The sequence below is a fragment of the Poecile atricapillus genome, chromosome 2 (genome assembly GCF_030490865.1).
Source record: "Poecile atricapillus isolate bPoeAtr1 chromosome 2, bPoeAtr1.hap1, whole genome shotgun sequence".
In the NCBI taxonomy this organism is placed as follows: Eukaryota; Metazoa; Chordata; class Aves; order Passeriformes; family Paridae; genus Poecile; species Poecile atricapillus.
Window position 1 is genome coordinate 71,234,229 of NC_081250.1, and position 19,149 is coordinate 71,253,377.

General features: G+C 37.2%; 1 protein-coding gene across 1 annotated transcript in view; it reads right to left on the bottom strand.

The window, feature by feature from the left end:
• CDH6 (cadherin 6) overlaps positions 1–19,149 on the bottom strand; it is a 103,410-nt gene that overhangs the window by 22,015 nt on the left and 62,246 nt on the right. Inside the window, exons 3-7 of the mRNA XM_058833195.1 lie at positions 7,700–7,994; positions 6,150–6,269; positions 4,023–4,190; positions 2,293–2,480; positions 620–873 (exon numbers count right to left, since the gene is read on the bottom strand). Of these exons, the coding sequence (XP_058689178.1) occupies positions 620–873; positions 2,293–2,480; positions 4,023–4,190; positions 6,150–6,269; positions 7,700–7,994 (1,025 nt within the window). The remainder of the gene's footprint in view (positions 1–619; positions 874–2,292; positions 2,481–4,022; positions 4,191–6,149; positions 6,270–7,699; positions 7,995–19,149) is intronic.

Consider the following 19,149-nt stretch of genomic DNA (forward strand, 5'->3'; position numbering starts at 1 on the left):
TTATAGCTACTCCAACTTTAACATTTCCTCCACTTCCTCTCAGAACAGTTTATTGATTCATGTCAAGTTTAATTTATGAAGCTCATGAGAGCTCTTATCTTACAAGCCTTGCACCGATACAGGTGAGGTCAGAGCCTGGGTGTGCACATGAGCTGATTTTGTGGCATTTCTACTTGTGATTTAGAAAATATGAATATGGTCTCTGTTAAGCAGGTCCAGACAGATTGAAGAAGAAAAGGGTGCTGAATCAGCCCCCTGTCATATTGCCAAGAGGATGCACTGCACTGCACTGGAAAATGTTAAAGGTGGAAGGAAAGTACTAAGATTTTCTTAGTGGTCTTCTTGCAGTAAATTTTTTCATGGTAGAAATAACCACATACATTAGTTACTAAAGAGATTAGGATATAATTCAAGATGCAAAGGCCATGCAACCACATTCACACATACCTAAATATGCTCAAGCGTGAGAGATCATTTACCACATAAAATACTCCATATTCAAGCATGCCCTACAATTCACATTGTTACAAGTGAGGATTTTTTTGTCTGTGCTGACATGATAAAAGCAAAATCAAGTCTGTAAAAAATTTACAGGCAAGCTGAAGTAGTATATGCTTACTTGACAGGGTTCTTGGCAGCATCTGGATCCTGAGCAGTTACTGTTCCTATTACACTGTTTAATGGAACATCTTCTTTCACTTCCATTATGTATGCTGGTCTGCTGAACATGGGGGGTTCATCTACATCCTCCACCTGAATTCTGACTGTAGCTGAGTCCTTGAATGGCCCCAAGTACAGGAATCGAGGGTCCACATGAGTATTGGTAGCTTCCACTTTGAGAATATACAAGTTTTTACTTTCAAAATCCAGTGCCTGGGAAGGAAAAAAAAAGTTCATGAAGTCTCTGGGGATTGCTGTGATTCTCAGCCAGATGAGCAGGGTGAATGGTGGGAAGTCATGGAGAGGCCTGTGCTACGTAACAGAAGCCCGAACTGGAATTAAAATGCCAGAAAGGAGAGAAGGCTCTATGTCCAGATAATACATTAGAAAAAAACCTACTTCTTCAAAGACTTCTATGCCTGCAACTCCTAAACACCAAGCAGTTTTCTCATACAACCTTAACTCTTCATGTCTGTTATTCTGTCATTTTTTGGCATTTTGATTTCTTATCTATTTCTTGCCTATAAGAACCACACACTAAAGGAGGGAAGATTTTCTAGGTGTTGCTTGTTCAGATACTGGCATTCTGTCACTGAAATGAAACACTGTGGCATCTGGATATCCAGGACCACCTACAAAGCCAAACATGATTTTATGGCAGGTATGACTATAGCACACACTGTTAAGACTATGAAGAAACAGCATTTAGAGACTCTTTGTTACTACTTGGAGAAATGTGGGATCAGAGTAGTCACCTCGTTTTTCCATTACATGGTAGAAAATTCACAGCTTCTGTCAGCAACAGACAGAAATACAAACGGAGTTAGACTGATATCATAATCAGACCCTGGAAGGCATCTCCCAAAAAACAAGTAATGACAGGTGTCGTACTGATATCAACAAGCAAGTGCATGTTCAGAAAATCTACACAATGTCTATCTAGTGATGACTGAACTTGAATTGATGAAGGATGATATCTGTAACCTTATCAAGCTTGCCTGATAACCCACTGTAAACAATATTTCTCAAACCTTTTCTGACAACCACTGTGCAACCTAGTAGATGATGTCCACTGTGATCTCGCAAGGCACTGTTTTTGGGTTTTTTTCTACAGCAAAACCATGCTGATAGTTATATTAAACTTTTTACAAAAATGTGAGTCAAAAGAAATTTCTCTATGTACTTTAATATATTATAGCTGCAGAATCAACATCTTCTTAAAATGAAAAACAGGCAATGCGATACTCATTATTTCTGTGGTTTTAACACAGTATCATCTACTAAGAGAGCAAAACCTGTAAGCATCATAGGGAGAAAATCACAGTTGGATGGTGGAGCTTCCTTGAGCTTTTCTGTGAGTATATTCAGGCTGGAGGATTTTTTCTCAGTTGCACCCCATGCTTCAAGTAATTTTCTCTCTCAGGTCCTCCAAAGTTTGTGCATTGGTTTATTAAAGGAGGTATAAAAGGAAGGATACCAATTGCTTTCATAAAAGAAACTTTACATATGTAGAGATTTACGGCAGATAGAATTCAAATTAGCAAAACATGCATATTGCAATAAAAATGGAAACCAAGTATGTGCTAGCTAAAGGTTTGACTGCTGTTTCAGAGGCTGGGATTAAGTACGTACCTTTTTCACAGTTATAATTCCTTCCTGTGTGTCCTTGTCTGTGGTAATTCCAAACATGTCATATCCGTCCCCCTCAGTGATGCTGTATTCAATCTCTGCATTTTCATCCACATCAGCATCATTGGCTTTTATCCTGCCAACCGGGGAGTCGAGTGGCGTAGACTCAGGAGCTCTGAACTGGTATGTGCCTATAGCAGAGAGGGAAATCTGGTTAGTCAGGAAATCTGGTTAGTCAGTCTCAAGGTGCTTTGGACACCATCTCTCAGGCCACTGTCCACGCTGGGTGTGTGCAGGTGAGTTAGTGAGTCGCTGGGTCTACAGGCCTTCCTGGGGCAAAAGCCTTCAGCTTCTTCCATACTTTCATGTATAAAAGTTACTTATTTTTCTATCTGTTTTCTCATGCAGAGGATGAGCATTTTGCTTTGCTGCAAACATGTAACTTTAGCAACAGATATCCCTTTCTGGATGTTCTCATGGTCTCTGTTGACCATACCAGAAGTGTGTATGAAAAATGTCTTTTTTTAAAGGACAAAGGACAAATATTAAGAATTTCCAGAAGCTAGCACAGCTTAGTAACACCAAAGCTGAATCCAGCTCAAATACCTATTAAAAATGTACTACATTGAAATTTTGCTGGGAAAAAACCCTCTGCTTTTGGAATGTTGGTATTATGAAGCTGTATCTTTGGCTTTTACATTAAAGACACTTATGTCCAGTGATGTTTAATTAACTCATTGGGTGCAGAGTGTTATATTTCTTCTTAAGCTGCTCTAATTTAAATGGAAACTCTTTGCCCACAGCTAAGAACAGACTTTGAACCTAAATGACAAATTGCTTCCAATAACTTTCCCAGTGACTTAACTGCCAAAGCTCACTGATTTGTCTGATAGTATCTGCAATTATTTTCTGTAACAGCTGCTCTTGACTTTGACACACACTGACACTGTGATACACACACATCATACAGAGAGCAGTGGTTAGACAAAGTAAAAAAGGAAAAAAAAATAGAGAGAAAGAAGGAAGTAAAGAGAGAGGAAAAGAGAAGAGGATGAAAGCTGAATCACTTTGAATCCCTTATGGCAATGAATGGTCATTAATAAAAATTACTTTCTAAGGGAGCTTGCACAACTGATTCCCATAAGCATGACACTGATATCTACCAAATTATTTGAGACAGGGGAAGAAAATAGGCAGAAATACCTGTTATATTTATGTACGTGCTTTTGTTTCTGTGTGCAAAGAATAAAGGAAAGTTCATTGTAGCAAATGCTTTCTGGTCATAAATACTAACTTCTGTAGAATTGCTCTTGGGATATTTTTGCATACTTAATTTGTTTCAAACCTTAAATATATTAGATTACAACAGATACCTTAAAATGAAATCAACCACAAAGTCTGAAAGAAATAGTAGTAAACAAGAAATACAGATTACGTTGATCAGTTATTTAATAGATAGGAAAAATAAAAATTGTTTCTGCACACTAATTCACTTCTCAGACTGTCAACTGCAACTGGAATAAAAATATTAAATATTAATTTCCCAGTTACTGCAATTAACCTTGGCATGATGCTATTGCTTAGTTATGTGTTCTCTTTTGCTTTCCTAAATGTAAATTTGATACTCAGTAAATTCTCAATAGAATAAACGATATCTAAGGTGAACAAAAACCAAAACAAGAACCATTTTTGTCCATTTTAGTGTTAAAACATAGAATGTAAATATTTCATACTCTGGGGGAAGCGAGGTGGATTGTCGTTTACGTCAGTCAACGTGATGTTCACGGTGGTGGTTCCTGATAATCCGCCCATCTGGCCTCCCATATCTTTAGCCTGGATGACCACTTGGTATTGCTCCCTATTTTCACGGTCCATGTTCAGTAAAGCAGTTTTAATAATGCCTGTAAACATGAAAATTAAAGAGTGGGGAGTTCAAGGGTAGTGACTTTGATGGAAATTCTTATTAAAAGAACAAAACAATCTCTATGTAGTAAGTAAACTTTGCCCAGTACAAATATTTACTGTTATGAGATGGTTCATTAAATTACAGACTTGTCATGTCACATCTCAGGCTCCTGCCTATGTGATAGACACAGTACAAGCGGTACCCACAGAAAGATGTTCTACTTGTTTGTAAGCCATGTTATTTTACACAACTATTTACCCTCTTTCAGTAACATGCTAAAATCTCTCAGTGAACTGGAAAAAGGATGTTTGTTCATTATTTTGACAGATATGGTAAAAAAAAGAGAAAACTTCAGCAAGACACCATTAAAGAGTGCTGCAACAATAAATGGAAGAAGAGAAATTAATTAAGAAAATTATGAGCATCCAAACATGCCTGAGTATATATACTTCTATTTATACATTGATTGAAATGGTTTACCAGTTACTTCCTTCTTCAAAGGCACAAATACCAGTTTTAAGCCCAACTACTACTGAAATTCAATCATTCAGATTTACCATGAAGCAAAATGTTTGCATTCTTACTGGGTATCTCAAGGTGAGAACTGACTCCTTTGTAGGCAAAAGGGGTGAAATCCAAGTAGTGAAATCCATGACAAAATTCACAGTGGCTTTGAAAGAGACATGTTTCACTCTAGTTCTGCAATTGATTTCCATGGCAGGAAGATCAAGACTGTGGTTTACTTAGCTTCCCATCCCCCACACAAACCTCTTGATAGAATTTTATTACTGGTGAACTCCCAGCTACTTTATCCTTATTATAACTCTAGAGGAGCACATACTGTACTGTCCAAGTCAGAAAGAGGGCATCAGTGCAAAAATCCTGGCTTCTGTTATCTAATACCTTACGCTTGAAGTGAAGCTCCCTTTGATCTTGGCTCTCCCTCTTTTCAGAATTGTGTACACCCTTTCAACTCAAGTTTCACTTTGAGACATATGGTCTCTCCTTCCTGTTCCCTGCCTGATTCGCTAAGATTTATATAAGAAACAATCCTAAACCTGATGAGTTGTCTGGGATAGTCTATTTCTTTCCTGTAAGGATGCTGAGGAGAACTGATTTCCCTAGCTTCCAGCAACCTAACACAGTGGATGTTAACACTGAAGGGGTTTCTTTAAATGGTTTGTTTATTTTTGGAAAAATTAGTCAAAAATCTTAGGAAGAGACTATGTAGTCAGGTAGTCAATGGTACACCAGATTCAGTCAGCCAGCATACATATGTTGTACATGCAGAGGCTCCAAAGCTGTCTGTTAGTCAGACCATTAAAAATTCCAGTCACTGTGTATAATTTAAACATCTTCCAAAAACAGAACTCAGAACTTTGGGATTCTATTTGTGATCTTCTAGTTTAGCGCAACAGTCAATTTTACCTCTTCTATCATTACTCTTAATTAAGATTTCTTTCATAAAATTAGCATTAAAGTGATATGTTGCATATGTACAGAAATTATAATGACTTTAAACAAGTTCTGAAGAAGCAGACGGAGAAAAAAAAAACTCACCTGAACAAACCCTCAGTCTTAATTTAGCCATTATGAAGATCTATGAGGATTAAGCACTTTTTTCCACACCCACCTGTTTCTCTCTTTCATCTAAAAGCCAACCTATTTGGTTTAATTTAAGCATCCACTGCAGTCTCTGTACCCACTGCTTGTTAAAAATGATTGAAAACTGGTTCACATCCAGTACTAATTGTATTTATTAGACTTTGCTGGTAAGATTAAAATAATGTAGGTGTCATGTTTACAGATGTATCGCTCTACTAAATTTGTCAGATTTTGCACTGAGTAAGATGTAATCTCTTCAAAGTTTTTTTGGCAATATATCCTAGCTCGGCTTAGCGTGTCATTTTGAATTACAGACATTGTCACAGAATGACAGATAAGGTCCCCTGACCTGTCTCAGATTCAACGGAGAAATATGGTTGTCCCTGGAGAATGCTGTAGACAACTTTAGCACTGTTCCCATATGTAGGGTCATCGGCATCAGTCGCAGTGACTTGCACAACAAAGGTACCTGAAATGAAAAATTAAAGAAAACAAAAATTAATAGATTCTTTTCATGGCCAAGACAGATTATGATGTAGAGAAAAAAATAATTCATGTTCAGGTCAGACTTGTGGCAAGAAGTTAGAAATATTCTTATTTTGTAGAATTTTCTCTGGTCATGAGGGACATAAACTCAAAATGATACCTGTCTTATTCTCAACTCATTCAAACATAGTTATTGATCAGGTATGTGGATCCTTCATCATGTTTCTCATGAAGGAAACAGAAATGTATCCCTCTCCAGATATTGTAAGCATTCAGAATTTGAATCTAGGTCAAGAACATACTTTTGCAAATCTACTCATACTTGTAAGGTATTTGACATAAGAATGTAAATATGGTTCTTCATGTGTCTTCCAGAGAAAGAAGTGGTGTTGAATCTTAGACAGAGTGTTAAGAAACATAAAAAATTAGCTTAGATTCTGGCATTTAAAACCATTTGTGGATGAAGTGTTCACAAAGTATTAAAATGTGAATACTAGGTTCTCACTTCACCAGATGAGTTTTCATCCATGTAATAAGTCCTATGAATGAGGGGAGACTGTATGCCCCGAAGTCTTTATTTTCATATTGCTTGAGCTTAATTTAAATCTCATTGTTGATCATGATTAATTAATGCTTCTCTCCCTGGACATTATTTCAAATTAGAAATGTGCTTCTTGGAATTCAAACGTCCATTGCTCTCTGACAAAGAAATCAAAATGACCTCCCTAAGAATCAAAAATCAAAACCTGTCAGCTTCTCCGGAAAAGATCTTATCTTAAAATCATTTTCCAGAGAAGTTATTTTATTTTTTTTCTTGTCTTGTCAATTTTTACAGCTCAATATATTTTAAATCAATAGAAAGATTTCAGTGGACTTCAAGGGACTTTGAAGCTCTTTTCTTTTGCATGGAAAGAATAACAAAGGTCATAGGAAGCTAATGGCATATCTCAGAACCAGTGGGTGACAGAAATGTGTACAACCCCTTTTCCTGTACCTGCCCTTTTCCATTTTGTTTATCTTCCTGAACTAAATAAGGGTTGCTGAACAGATCTTGGAGTGGTATTGACAGAGATGACCATGAAATCCCATATTACTAATATGTATTAAACTCAGGTACCATGTAACAGAGCTCAACTCACTTTCATTGGCATTAAACCAGGTTGTATTAACTTGCATTTTTTTGTGGTACAACAGAGGGAGCATGTTTCATCCAGCTGACACCTCTGATTCTAGCAAACAGTTGCCACTATTTTCCTGAATTTTTATTTTTATTTTCTTCTATGTCTCAGGTGCTTTTAATCCAGACTCAAACAGCAGATGTCTCTATCCAACACCTGTAAATGCTGGGCCCTTACTTACTCCACAGAAAGAAGCAAGATCAGACACTGAAATCAGTTATTAGTTAACACCTACCAACATCTGACATTTCGGGAATGCTGGCATTGTAAACGTCCTTTGTAAACATTGGCTCATTGTCATTGATATCATGGATCTTAATGATGAACTCAGATTCTGGTTCCACTGGTCTTCCAGTCCTTCTGTTTATAGCCTGGGCACGGAGTATGTACACAGGCTTTTCTTCCCTGTCTAGTCTTTTTGTGGCCTGGATGTCACCAGTGTTTTCATTGATAATGAAGAGGTCTCCTGCTCCATCTCCAGAAAGGATGTATTTAAGTGATCCGTCTCCTTTATCCTGGTCTGAATGCAGCTGGTGGTGAAATGGGAATAAAAAAAAAAAAAAAAAAAGGAAAATAAATAAGTAATTGGGACACAATTCTAGATACTTTAACCTATATCATGATATATGCTTTCCTATCAGTAATACTCAGCCAGAAGGCTGTACACTGCTTTTGGGAAATGAGTTGATACTACAGTAGAAGCAGTGAATAGATAGAGTTGCGTCTTGATGTCAGAATTGAAATGGTCTTCAATATTATAAGAAATTGCCTGAGGATAACCATGAACTGAAGCTGCACACCACTTTTCCAAGCTAAATATATATCAATCAAATCCAAATGCTAGTGGCTTAGGTGGAATCCTGGGAATATTGGGTTACAATACAGGGCAATGATATCCTATAGTGAAAAAACAGTGGGTTTGGGAATGGCAGTAAGCAAAGAATTAAAAAGTAGCCAGTCAAGCCGCTTCTTGAGTTAAATTCTGGGTGCTTGGCTCTTATTCCCCATGGACATTATGTAATATATCATATAGTGCACAATAAAATAACCTACCAAACACATACACAAACAGCAGATAAACACATGCATTCACAGATCTGGCAAACTAAGGGCAGAGACAGGCAGATATAACAGACCATTACAGCATTGGAAGTGATCAGTTGCCTTATCTAAAGGAGCATGGGAGAAGCTGAAACACGGTGGGGGAAAGGGAAAAAAAAGAATGATGGTAATTAGCATACATGAGCTGCCTGAACCATCATCTTTTATTTCCCCAGATGATTTCCACATCTCCTGGAATGTTGTTGAGTGACACCAAAGGTGTAACTGATTAAATCATATACTTATGGGCATTCCTTGATAAAGCCTCATTTATTCCCCTGGCTTTAAAATCCAGACTACTCAACTACAACTTATTTTATCGTTACATTAGAGAAAATAAAAATAAAAAAAATTGAAACATTAAAATGGCTTCTAATGTGAGAGCATAGGTAATGAAGTTAATGGGAGAAAAAAATCTGTTAGGTAGCAGATTACTGTAAATTGTTTCTTTCATAGACAAAACATGTTTATGAATCAGGAGAACTGGATTTTCTCAGCCAGCTCTTTGCTTATCTTTTCTTGAAAAGTTAGGGAGAAAACCCCTGGTTGAGTGTTTTGCAAAGCACTTAGCATTGCTGGATAGAATGCAGAGGACAGTAAGATTTGTAGGTTTAAAGAATCTTGGCATAGATTCCAGCTGTGCTTGGCTATGCCCCTACCATGCTGGAAGGACAGCCTCCAGCATGACCATATGGTCTATGTTTTGGGTTTCCTCCAACTTTCTGCTCAAATCAGAAATCCACAGACAACACACTTGGTGGCACAGTGCTCCACTGTGTGTGCATATGCCAGTGATCCCTAGAGAAAGCACGTTCTGTGCAAAAAGTCTGCCTTTAAGGGCAAAACTCTCTATCACCACACATTCCAAGACTGTCCAATAATACAAAATATTTTTAACTGTGACATGGTTAATCATTAGCAGACATGCTGAAGCACTCTTCTTAGTTTTCTTCTTCAGGGAGAAAATGGGCATTCCGTGCAATTTTGCACGGAGCTCTTTCTCTTGATAATAAGAATAGCAATATTCTAGTAGGTTCTGTGCAGAATTTTTCATAAACAGATTTCACATCCCTTCACAAAACCAGTCAATATAATTTGCTTTATTTTTTGGATAACAAAGTTTCCCAGAAGGCTAACCTTTAAATTTGGAATAGAATTTAGGTCTCTTGAGTCCTATTCAGTTGGCCAATTTCCTTGACCAGGGGACCTAGAGGAATTATATTATTTACTAGACATAACTTCAGACTCTAAAAAACATCTATCAGACCAGCTTGCTAAGAAGTCAGACTGGAAGTCTACTGCAGGAAGTAATTTCAATAGGTTATTTGAATGGAACTTTCCTCAAAAGCAGCCTGCAACAGAAAAGGCATGAAAATAATTTTATTTTAAAACCGTGTATTTTTATGATTGTTTCACATCAAAAATTCAACTTCTGTTTGCCTCGAAAACCTGTTTAACTTTGTCTATATCAGAATGGGACAAAAACAGCCCTCAGTAACAGACTATCATTAATTTGTATGAGTCACGGAATAGTGCTGTTTTGAGACTTGGTAAAGGCTGAACTCCCAAGTTAATTTTTATCATCGTTTTAATTAAACTTGGTTTCAACGAACAAAATAGCAAAAAAAAGGTCAAGACAGAAAAGGTGTTGGAACCACTGGGAATAGTTTTTCGTAATATTCTTTAACTAGCCTAGACTACTTCAAGAACTAAAAATGGAAACTTGCATGATTTTTTTCCTGTCAATTGTTTATTAAATTTCCACTTCTCCTCCAAAATTAACCCACCTGTGTAAGACCAGCCATGACTCTGGATACTGAGACAAAGTCCACCTCAGTGTCATCAACACTAAGAATGAGGTGATCCTCATCCATGGTTCAATCTTTAGACCACCATCTAAACCGCTCTCTTTTGAGAAATGCTCCCTCTGACAAAATCCTTTCCAACCTCAGTATCTTTAGTTTTACAATTTTCCTAAGACATGACTGAACAAACTAAGTGCTAACAGCTACCCAGGCTGTATGTGGATTATTTACTCTAAGAGTCTGACCTGCGGGAGGTCATGTCCTCTATGTATATTACAGAGAGCTAAGGCTGGCTGAATACTTGCTCTTCAAACCAACAAGGAATGTACAGCATATCATCATGTGTGGCCTCATCATCCTGGTTCACAAAAGGGTCTCTAAGAGGATGACTGAAATCTATTTGTTTTCAGTAAAGGAGGATAGCTCTTGCTCAAAGATTTTTGTGGGACAAAAATCACATCACCTGCTTAATTGCTGGGACAATAACGACATTACCAAAATAGTTTGAATTTCATTCTCTTCTATTCAGAAAAAAAAAAAAAATCTTTTATATATTAAAAAAAAAAGATCAAGCAGATCTCTAGAAAAATTTCTCACAAATGACAAATTTGCAACATTGCCTTATGAAGAAAATATTGAAAAAAATAAATTATTATTTTAGATTACTTTATCTGTCCTTGACAGTTTGTTTGGTAGAAAAATTCTACCCAGAAAAAGACAATCTTCTTTTTTATTTTTTATTAAATGTCAGTTTATCTTGGAAGTAATATTTTGTTTGTGTGACCTAGATGAAGAGGGAAATTGCTACTGTTACCATGTTAAAAGATAAATTTGCAAATAAAATTAAAGGACAAAAAAATGGTACAAATTGAGTCCTGAAGAAAGGCCTGGAGGTGAGATGTACTTAAAAATACAGTTGATGCATTTTGTATATAAAACTTAATACCAGTGTGAGGTTATGAGGATGAAATGAGTGGTAATAACAACCCCATTTTCCTTTTATGTCGAAGTTATTTTTCACTACACGGACACCTCATTGCAAAGAAAGTTTGCTGTAATGAAGTATGTGCATAAATTACACTGCAGATGCTTTTAGCAGGACTCTTGCTAGCCAATACAAGATCTTATAGCTTCACTCTGTTTACTTTTCCACATTGCAAAAAGGTGTCCATTATCCTCTTCATAAAGTTAGTCAAATAAAAGGGCCATGGCAGACGGTCATGGGATAGAATAAGACGTTTGGGACACAGCCTTCATGTAATCTGGGCTGTATCATATAACCATTCCTCAACACAAAGTTCATACAGCCAATTTTTTAAGTACTCCACTTCAGGGCAGATTTTTTACTTCTGTCAGAACTCAGTGTTACTGGCATGCATTTCAGTTGGTGGCTGAACTGAGCAATACCTCAAAGGTAAGCAAAATGGTGAAGAACTAAGTCTAAGCAATAAAAAGTAAATGCATCAGCAATTGCACTGTATTAATATTATAATGAATTGATTCATTCAGAATCTAATCTGGACACTCCTGACATTGCCCATCAATCACTGGCTAAGGCTGAGGATGAATGACAAATTAAAGATTTTACTATGCCTTAGGCATACTTTTACTCATTTTACTTTAATACCACTGTAAAGTGAACCATCTGGTTTGCTTTTAATGACTTATGGTCAGATAAAAACTCTCCAGCCTCTGGCTTCTGTTCCTCCCAAATGTCCTGGCCCAAACCATTTAAATACAACTGCCTGGACATGGGGAAGGCTGCATTCCTCCTGAAGTAAGAGGTGTTTTAAGTACACTCAGGACTGCAGCAATAGCTCCTTGGATTGGGCATTCTCCTTGTTGTCATACACATAATTACTTTAAAGTGAAAGCCGTTTGGTTTTTTGTTTTGTTTTTTTTTCTTAAAGTTAGCCACAATCCAGAGTACCTTTGTTCTCCACAGTGCCTTTGGCAGAGCTTTCCAAAATCTCCCAGGGTAGAGGCAATGGACTGTCTTTGACAGAATGCCAAAGAAAAGGGAAGAGGAATCTCTGCTTAAAGTATTTTTATACAAACATTTTATTTTTTAATTTATTTCTGGACTGAATATATTGAGAGCATTTGTGTTCATCTCCAACAGATAGCACTGCTTCATTTAAAAGTAATACTCCAGGAAAATTTTACCGGGATTTTAAGAATTAAGTTGGATCCATTCTACACAGAGGAATTCCTTCAGCAAAGCAAATGGGAAGAATTTAAAGGCATCTTCCAAGTGCTTTTGCAGCAAGGCTATAAACTGCTGTGGCACAGGGAACAGCATGTCCCCAGGCGGGCAATGGCAGGGCCTGGCAGCCATGGTCTGTCCCAACACCCCAGACAGGAGCAGGGCAGCCACAGGTGACCAGGAGAGCCCCAGTGCTGGGTACTGGGAACTCCTGGGAATGGTGATGGCTGGGCAGGGCTGTCAGGAGCTGGAGACTGGCCCTGCTGTGGTGTTTCTGGGCCAGGGCCATGTGGCTGACCTGGGGTCTTGGGCATGAGGAGAGGGACAGTCAGGCCTGGGTGGTGAACTCGGGGTCCTTCTCTCAACATGTTAAATTCACCTTGGTATGAAACATCAGGAGCAAAACCGAATAATTGAAGTGAGATCCCGTATGTATTAATAGGTTAAGACTAACCACTAACTTTTTTGACTGTTTAAATGGAATACACCAGAGAGAAGTGGCTTTCTAGCATGGATATTTGTAACAAGGTTGTACTGAAAATGTACTTTTACAGCTGTGGTAATTAAATTCCAAAAAATTGAAATTGCAGGCCATGACTATTCTCCAGAGTCAAATAACACCCCTCCTCTACCTCATTCTGTAACACTGATTTAAACAGCATAGTTAATCTCATTTATGAAGTGGCTTTAGGTTATGAAAGACAGCTGTAAATTGCAGTTTAGCTCCCACTAATGTCATATTGCTGGTTACGATACCTGGCAATTCAGTAGGTAAAATGGTTTTCTATTCACCCTACAGACCAAGTTCCTTTCCCTTTTGTGAATGTTACATGCTTGTTGCTGAATTCCAGAGCAGGTACTGAATCTCTGCAAAGATCAAAGTCAATTGACCTTGGGATGTACACACTGAACCATCAAACTACAATTATGCACAAATAAGCTGTCTGTTGCATCTTATTATTTGTTTGCGTTTTTAAGATTGACTTGATATTCTGGGGTTGGTGTGGTCCCATTTTTGTCTCCTAACACATTAATGAAATAGAGACAAACTATTAAAATAGTAAGCAAGCAGTTGGATGTTAGCTAACAAAGAGAAACATGGTTTTACTCCTGGGAGTATTCATAGCACATGATTTCACTCTGAATTTACTATATCCAAACACCAAAATACTGTCTAGTAACAAACAAATTCAACTACATGCATTGCTTGAGGTTATACAGTGCATACACTGAAGCATTTAGAAAAAACAAAGCATGTGAAAAGAGACTGCTAATACTGTAATTGTAAAAGTAATAACAACCTTGCACTCTTCCTTGGCTCTCCTGGTGTTCCTTACCTCTACAGCATCAACAACAACCCTCAATTACTATAATAACCAACTCCTTTACTATCATCAAATAATCAGCACCAAACTTTTTATTCTACTTGGTGACTCTGTGTTAAAAGGAAAATGTCACTGGCTTTGCACTTTAGGTAGTAAGTATTTATATGTATTTCGGTGAAGTTTAAGTATACGCTTCTTTCTAACACACAAAAGATAACCCCCAAACACTACACACGGGTTCCATATACCTCCATATACACAAAGTATATCATGCATCATCAGGGCAAACACCTACACAGATAATTTATTTCAAGACATAAAAGATCCTTTCTTCCAGAAGATATTCCAGAAGGTTCACTAAGAGATCCAGCATCACCAGAAATGCCACATTTCCCATGGATGTGTGTGCCATGTGTTTTTGGTCTCAATCCTGTTAAGCTCTGGATCCTTCCATAGACCACATAACCTATCTGTCTCAGCCCTAAGCCAAAGCCTCCTGTTTCCCTCATATCACTCACCTCACTGCATGGTGCTGGATACTTCCTGCTCTGGCCTTTGTCCTTAAATCTTCTAGAAACTGCAAAATGGTGCTACTTCTCATGTTCCTTACATGATTCCTGGAGAAGAGCCACCACCGGCCATAGTTGGTGGTTTATGTGTGTATCTATGGAACAGCCAGCTGACCAGCTAGTCAAGGCAAAAAGTAGATTTATTTGCCTGATGTAGCTACTGCTCTTCAAACTGTACATGAGATTAATGATTTTTACACCTTTATTCCTCTATAAAATTAAATTCTAATAAGTTGATGGCCTACAGAGCTATTTAAAGGAGGCCAATGGGAAGAAATAGAGGCTAGACTGCTGAACCTGATGATTGGATGGCTAGATGCTTAAAATTAATTTTGAAGACAATGGAGAAAGATGCTACAGTGATTCTAAGTCTTCTTGGTGCTTACACTAACTCAAAGAGATGATTCCTTTCCATTCTTATATGAAGCAATTTGATTATAGTAAGATTTATACTCTATGGCCTCAAAAGTGGAGAGACAGGCTTTGAAGTAAGATTCAAACACTGCCATTTTCAAAGAAAATAAAATGATAAAAAAAAAATTTGATAAGATTAGAAAGAAAGGCAAGCAGACCCTGTGCTAGAAGATCACAGCATCACGATGCCTAATGTACAGATGTTAGGAACAATGCTTTCACACAGGGACTGTGTTTAAACTGTTACCATAGATACTTAAAGTTGATTCACACTCTTCTGTATCCCATCACTAACCTGAGATCTGCTGTCCTAAGCCATCAGTAGTCTTCATTTTTCATCATTTTCTTGGCTTGACAGATGTCACAGTTTATGGAGTAACTGAATTGGTTAACTTTAGTAAGTGATTGGTTTAGTATGATAAGTGCAGTTCCTATACCATAGTTAATATAGTAAACCTGAATATGGTTCAGTGTGACTGATTCCTGAGTGTTTGAGTTTATTAATGTAGTTTTATCTTGCTTGATTCTCGCCATACCTAGCAAAGAAAAAACTGCAACAGGTTCACAGTTCCCATTCAAAGAAATAGCTGCTCAGGAGAGTAGAAAAGATCTTGTATCCCAAACTGGATCTGTTGTTCTTGCACCAATGTTATGTTTTTGTTTTTAAGAGCCTCCTCCCACATACATACATTCTTCCTCATACTGCATTTACAGATAATAATTCCATATGCTCTAGGTTTTGTTTTTTGTTTTGCTAGACCCCAAGCTTATATACAATCCTTGCTTGCAAAATAGGCACTTCTGAGCTCTCAGCTGAAAACCTGTTTACAACCTCAGTATCTTGTTTTCAAGTCAAGTGGATTCCAAAAAGAGCCAGTGAAGAAAAGGCCAGAGATGAAGGGCTGATGCTCCTAGCTGGTTTTCTGTAATTGCTGCATTTCAATTGGCCTTCCTTCTGTACAAGTAGACATAGATCTTGGAACAACAATGTTAATATTTTCCTATCTGCGTTAGAAATGAGTACAAAGATCTACTATTTTCATTCCTGTATCAAACTAGTTCTTCCAGACTAAAACATTCAGTTTTCTTCACCTTCTTCTGTTCCTTCTCCTTCCATTTTATGAGCATGCATTGTCTATTAGATTTTTTTTCTTAGTAACTCCTATTTCATGAACACTGCATTTTTTTCCTATTTCTATTCCTCCCATTTTCAATACCTCTCTTTTCTACTGTAACATATTCTCATAATAAAGGGTAAGACTGAAATCAAGAATCATAGAATCACTGAATATGTTGAGTTGGAAGGGATTTATTAGGATCATCGAGTCGTCCAAATCTTGACTGAAAACATTACATCTATAAAAAGTAATGAAATAGAGCACTGAAAAATTACTGAGGTTATGGTAGGTTCCTGCATTTTAGGGTGTTGGTTTCTTTGGAGTTACTGAAAAATATACTATGTCTCTTTGATTTTGCTTACATTTTTGATCCATCAGAGTTAGTATAGCAAACACAAGAATATCTCAAAACCTGGCTCATTCAGCTGTGGAATCCTATTAATATAATAATATATAGCAGGCTGTGTTTTTATAGAAAGAACATATCTGCCTTGTTTACAAAAAGCGTATCAACCCTGGTTGCATTCAAACAGGCAGATTAGCAGAAAAACTCAGTAAATATTGAAATAATAATAAGAAAAAATGGTAAAGGATATGGGAATTCAATACTGGAACTATTAAACATAAGTCAAATGCTTTAATAAGATAACCACCTCAGTGTATAACATGCAAAGGGTAACACAAAAAATATTCTCTAAGGGTAACCTTTAGCCTAAATACTGGCTTTTTAAAAGAAAACAAAAAAGAAAGCAGTCATAAGATTCAAGAACAACAATGAAAAAGCTAAAATTGCACCCACTGTAAACAGGGAAAAAAGCTATAAACACTCAGCAACAGCACTATCATCTGCAAAACATATTGTCCTGATATTAAGAATTGCAGGAGAATTAAAAAAAACACATCACAGTGATGCTGTCTTTCTGTTTCTTGAGAGTATCAAAATGTCAGTGAACTTTCTTATTCATTTGCAAAAGTAGCAGTGACAATTGGTTCCCTGTAAATGAATGACACCAAGAGAGGCTAAAACCAGTTTTATAGAGATAAACGAATTCAGAAAATGAACAGATCAAAAAGCACTAAGCATATTTCAAGACTCAGAATCAAACAGGTACTTAAAAGGCAAAGTGAGTATAAAAGATGGTGGCATTTGATTTCAAAACCAATAGAACACAGAAATGTCACTATAATAAGAATAGAGGGTGCTGGAGTGAAAAAAATAAAAATAATAAGAAATATAAAGGGGAATGGAATAAGAATTTGCCACTACATCACAAGATGTAACAAGTTCTCTCACTTTGGAACCTGAGGCTCACACACCCTTCAGGCAGGCTAGAAGGTCCAGGCAGGCTGGAAGCCTCTTTCTGTGAGGGCCATATGGGAGGCCACATGGGCTGAGACAGACAGGGACTACAATTTGGCTGATGTTGAGTTTTTTCCTTGGTTTAAGGAACAGGCTGCCCAAAGCGTAGTTGGGAACTTGGTGTTCTGTTTTAAATGTATGGAGCTAAGAATAAACATCCACACTCTGGTGACTCGCACCTTTATTACACACCCTTCAAAATCATAAATGGGTTTTCTAACCTGAAGTGCAAACATGCAGCCACAGCTAATCAGCTTTGCAAAAATTCAACTGGAATATGTCAATCCTTTCAACATTGCCTGGGACCTCTCAAGTCTTCTCCCTCTTGGGTTCCCCAGCTGCTTCTGCTCTTCCTTGTGATTTAACAGGGACAGTGGCACAAGAGCTTTTATCCTTTGCTGCAGTACACCAAACTAGCAAGGTACCTTATTCTGACAGCCCTACTCTCTAGAGGCAACTGATTATCAGATCTTAATGAATATCTGGCAAAGCTTCAAACTAGGTAAAGAGATCTCCATGTTCTCTTGAGCTGAGTGCTGCTTAGCACTTCTGTGGTAATGCAGTTTATTTGTTCCTCTTCCTATTATCTCTAAACCAAATTATAGCAGGAATTTACAGAGTTTGCCTTTACAAAGACAAATAGGTCTTTAATTTGTTAGGAACAAGAGACCATGGTGTCAAGTCTGATCTCTATACAAATGGGCCCTTGAGTTTCATGTCCTTTTATCAAACTTCTTGTTTTTCTTTGAACTACTGTATAACACTAGAAAGAAGCAGTCTTCCTTTAAGACTCTAAGGAACTCAAAACAATTCTGACTCTGAGTAATAACTGACCTCTTTCTTAAAAAAAAATAAAAAAAATCCATGGTTATATACTGAATTTTCCCAGTTTTACTTAAAGAAGTTGGGCTTCATTATGCCTTTGAAAGATCAAAGAGCTCTCTTCAGCTAAACAGTAGTGATGATAACAATAGAGCATTATACAGACTTGCACAGTTACCCTCACAAAAGCATGAAGATCTTGTTCTTCTCTCAAGAAAGGCCAAGGCAGTTTAAAATCCCTGTTTTATGCTTTTGGTCCATCTATTTAAACATCTGGATTTCTTTGTCAAAACAAGAATTGTTTCTTCTTGCCAGTGTTTTCAAACTGTGGGGTAGCAAAAGAACGTGGTAGACATGAGGATTTGCTTTAGTTGAGACATCAGCATTAACTTACTAAAAAGTAAAAATGGCTTAGCCAACTTCAGACTTCTCACAACCTACCTCAGGTAATAGGAAAACTCTCTCGAATAGCTGAGCAGAATATTAGAATAGATTAAAAAAATTATTTTATCTAGTGCATACAATTCAGTGATCAGGAATGAAAATTCAAGCCTCTGAACTCTTGAAAGAGCTGTACAAGTCATTTTAGGAGACAGACATTGCTAGCACTGCAAATCTTCCACCTTAACTGGATGGTCAGTCACTGGCGTCCAGCATTGAGTCTTAAAGACTGAATGGGACACTTAGTTTGAGATATCACTGATGATTTTCTTGGTATACAAAAAACATACAAACAAGGAGTGAAGCAGCTTTAAGAGTATCTCTTTGACAAAAACACAAGATATGTAAGGGAAAGGCAGGCTTGTAGCCACAAATACACTGTCAAGTTTTAATATGGCCTTTGTCACAGTCATCCTGTCTGATTTTAGATCACTATTTGATGCTTCTACATTCTTCCTGCAGTAAAATGTTTACAATGTCCAGTTCTGTATGTAATGATTATAACATGATTTGAGAATCTTGGG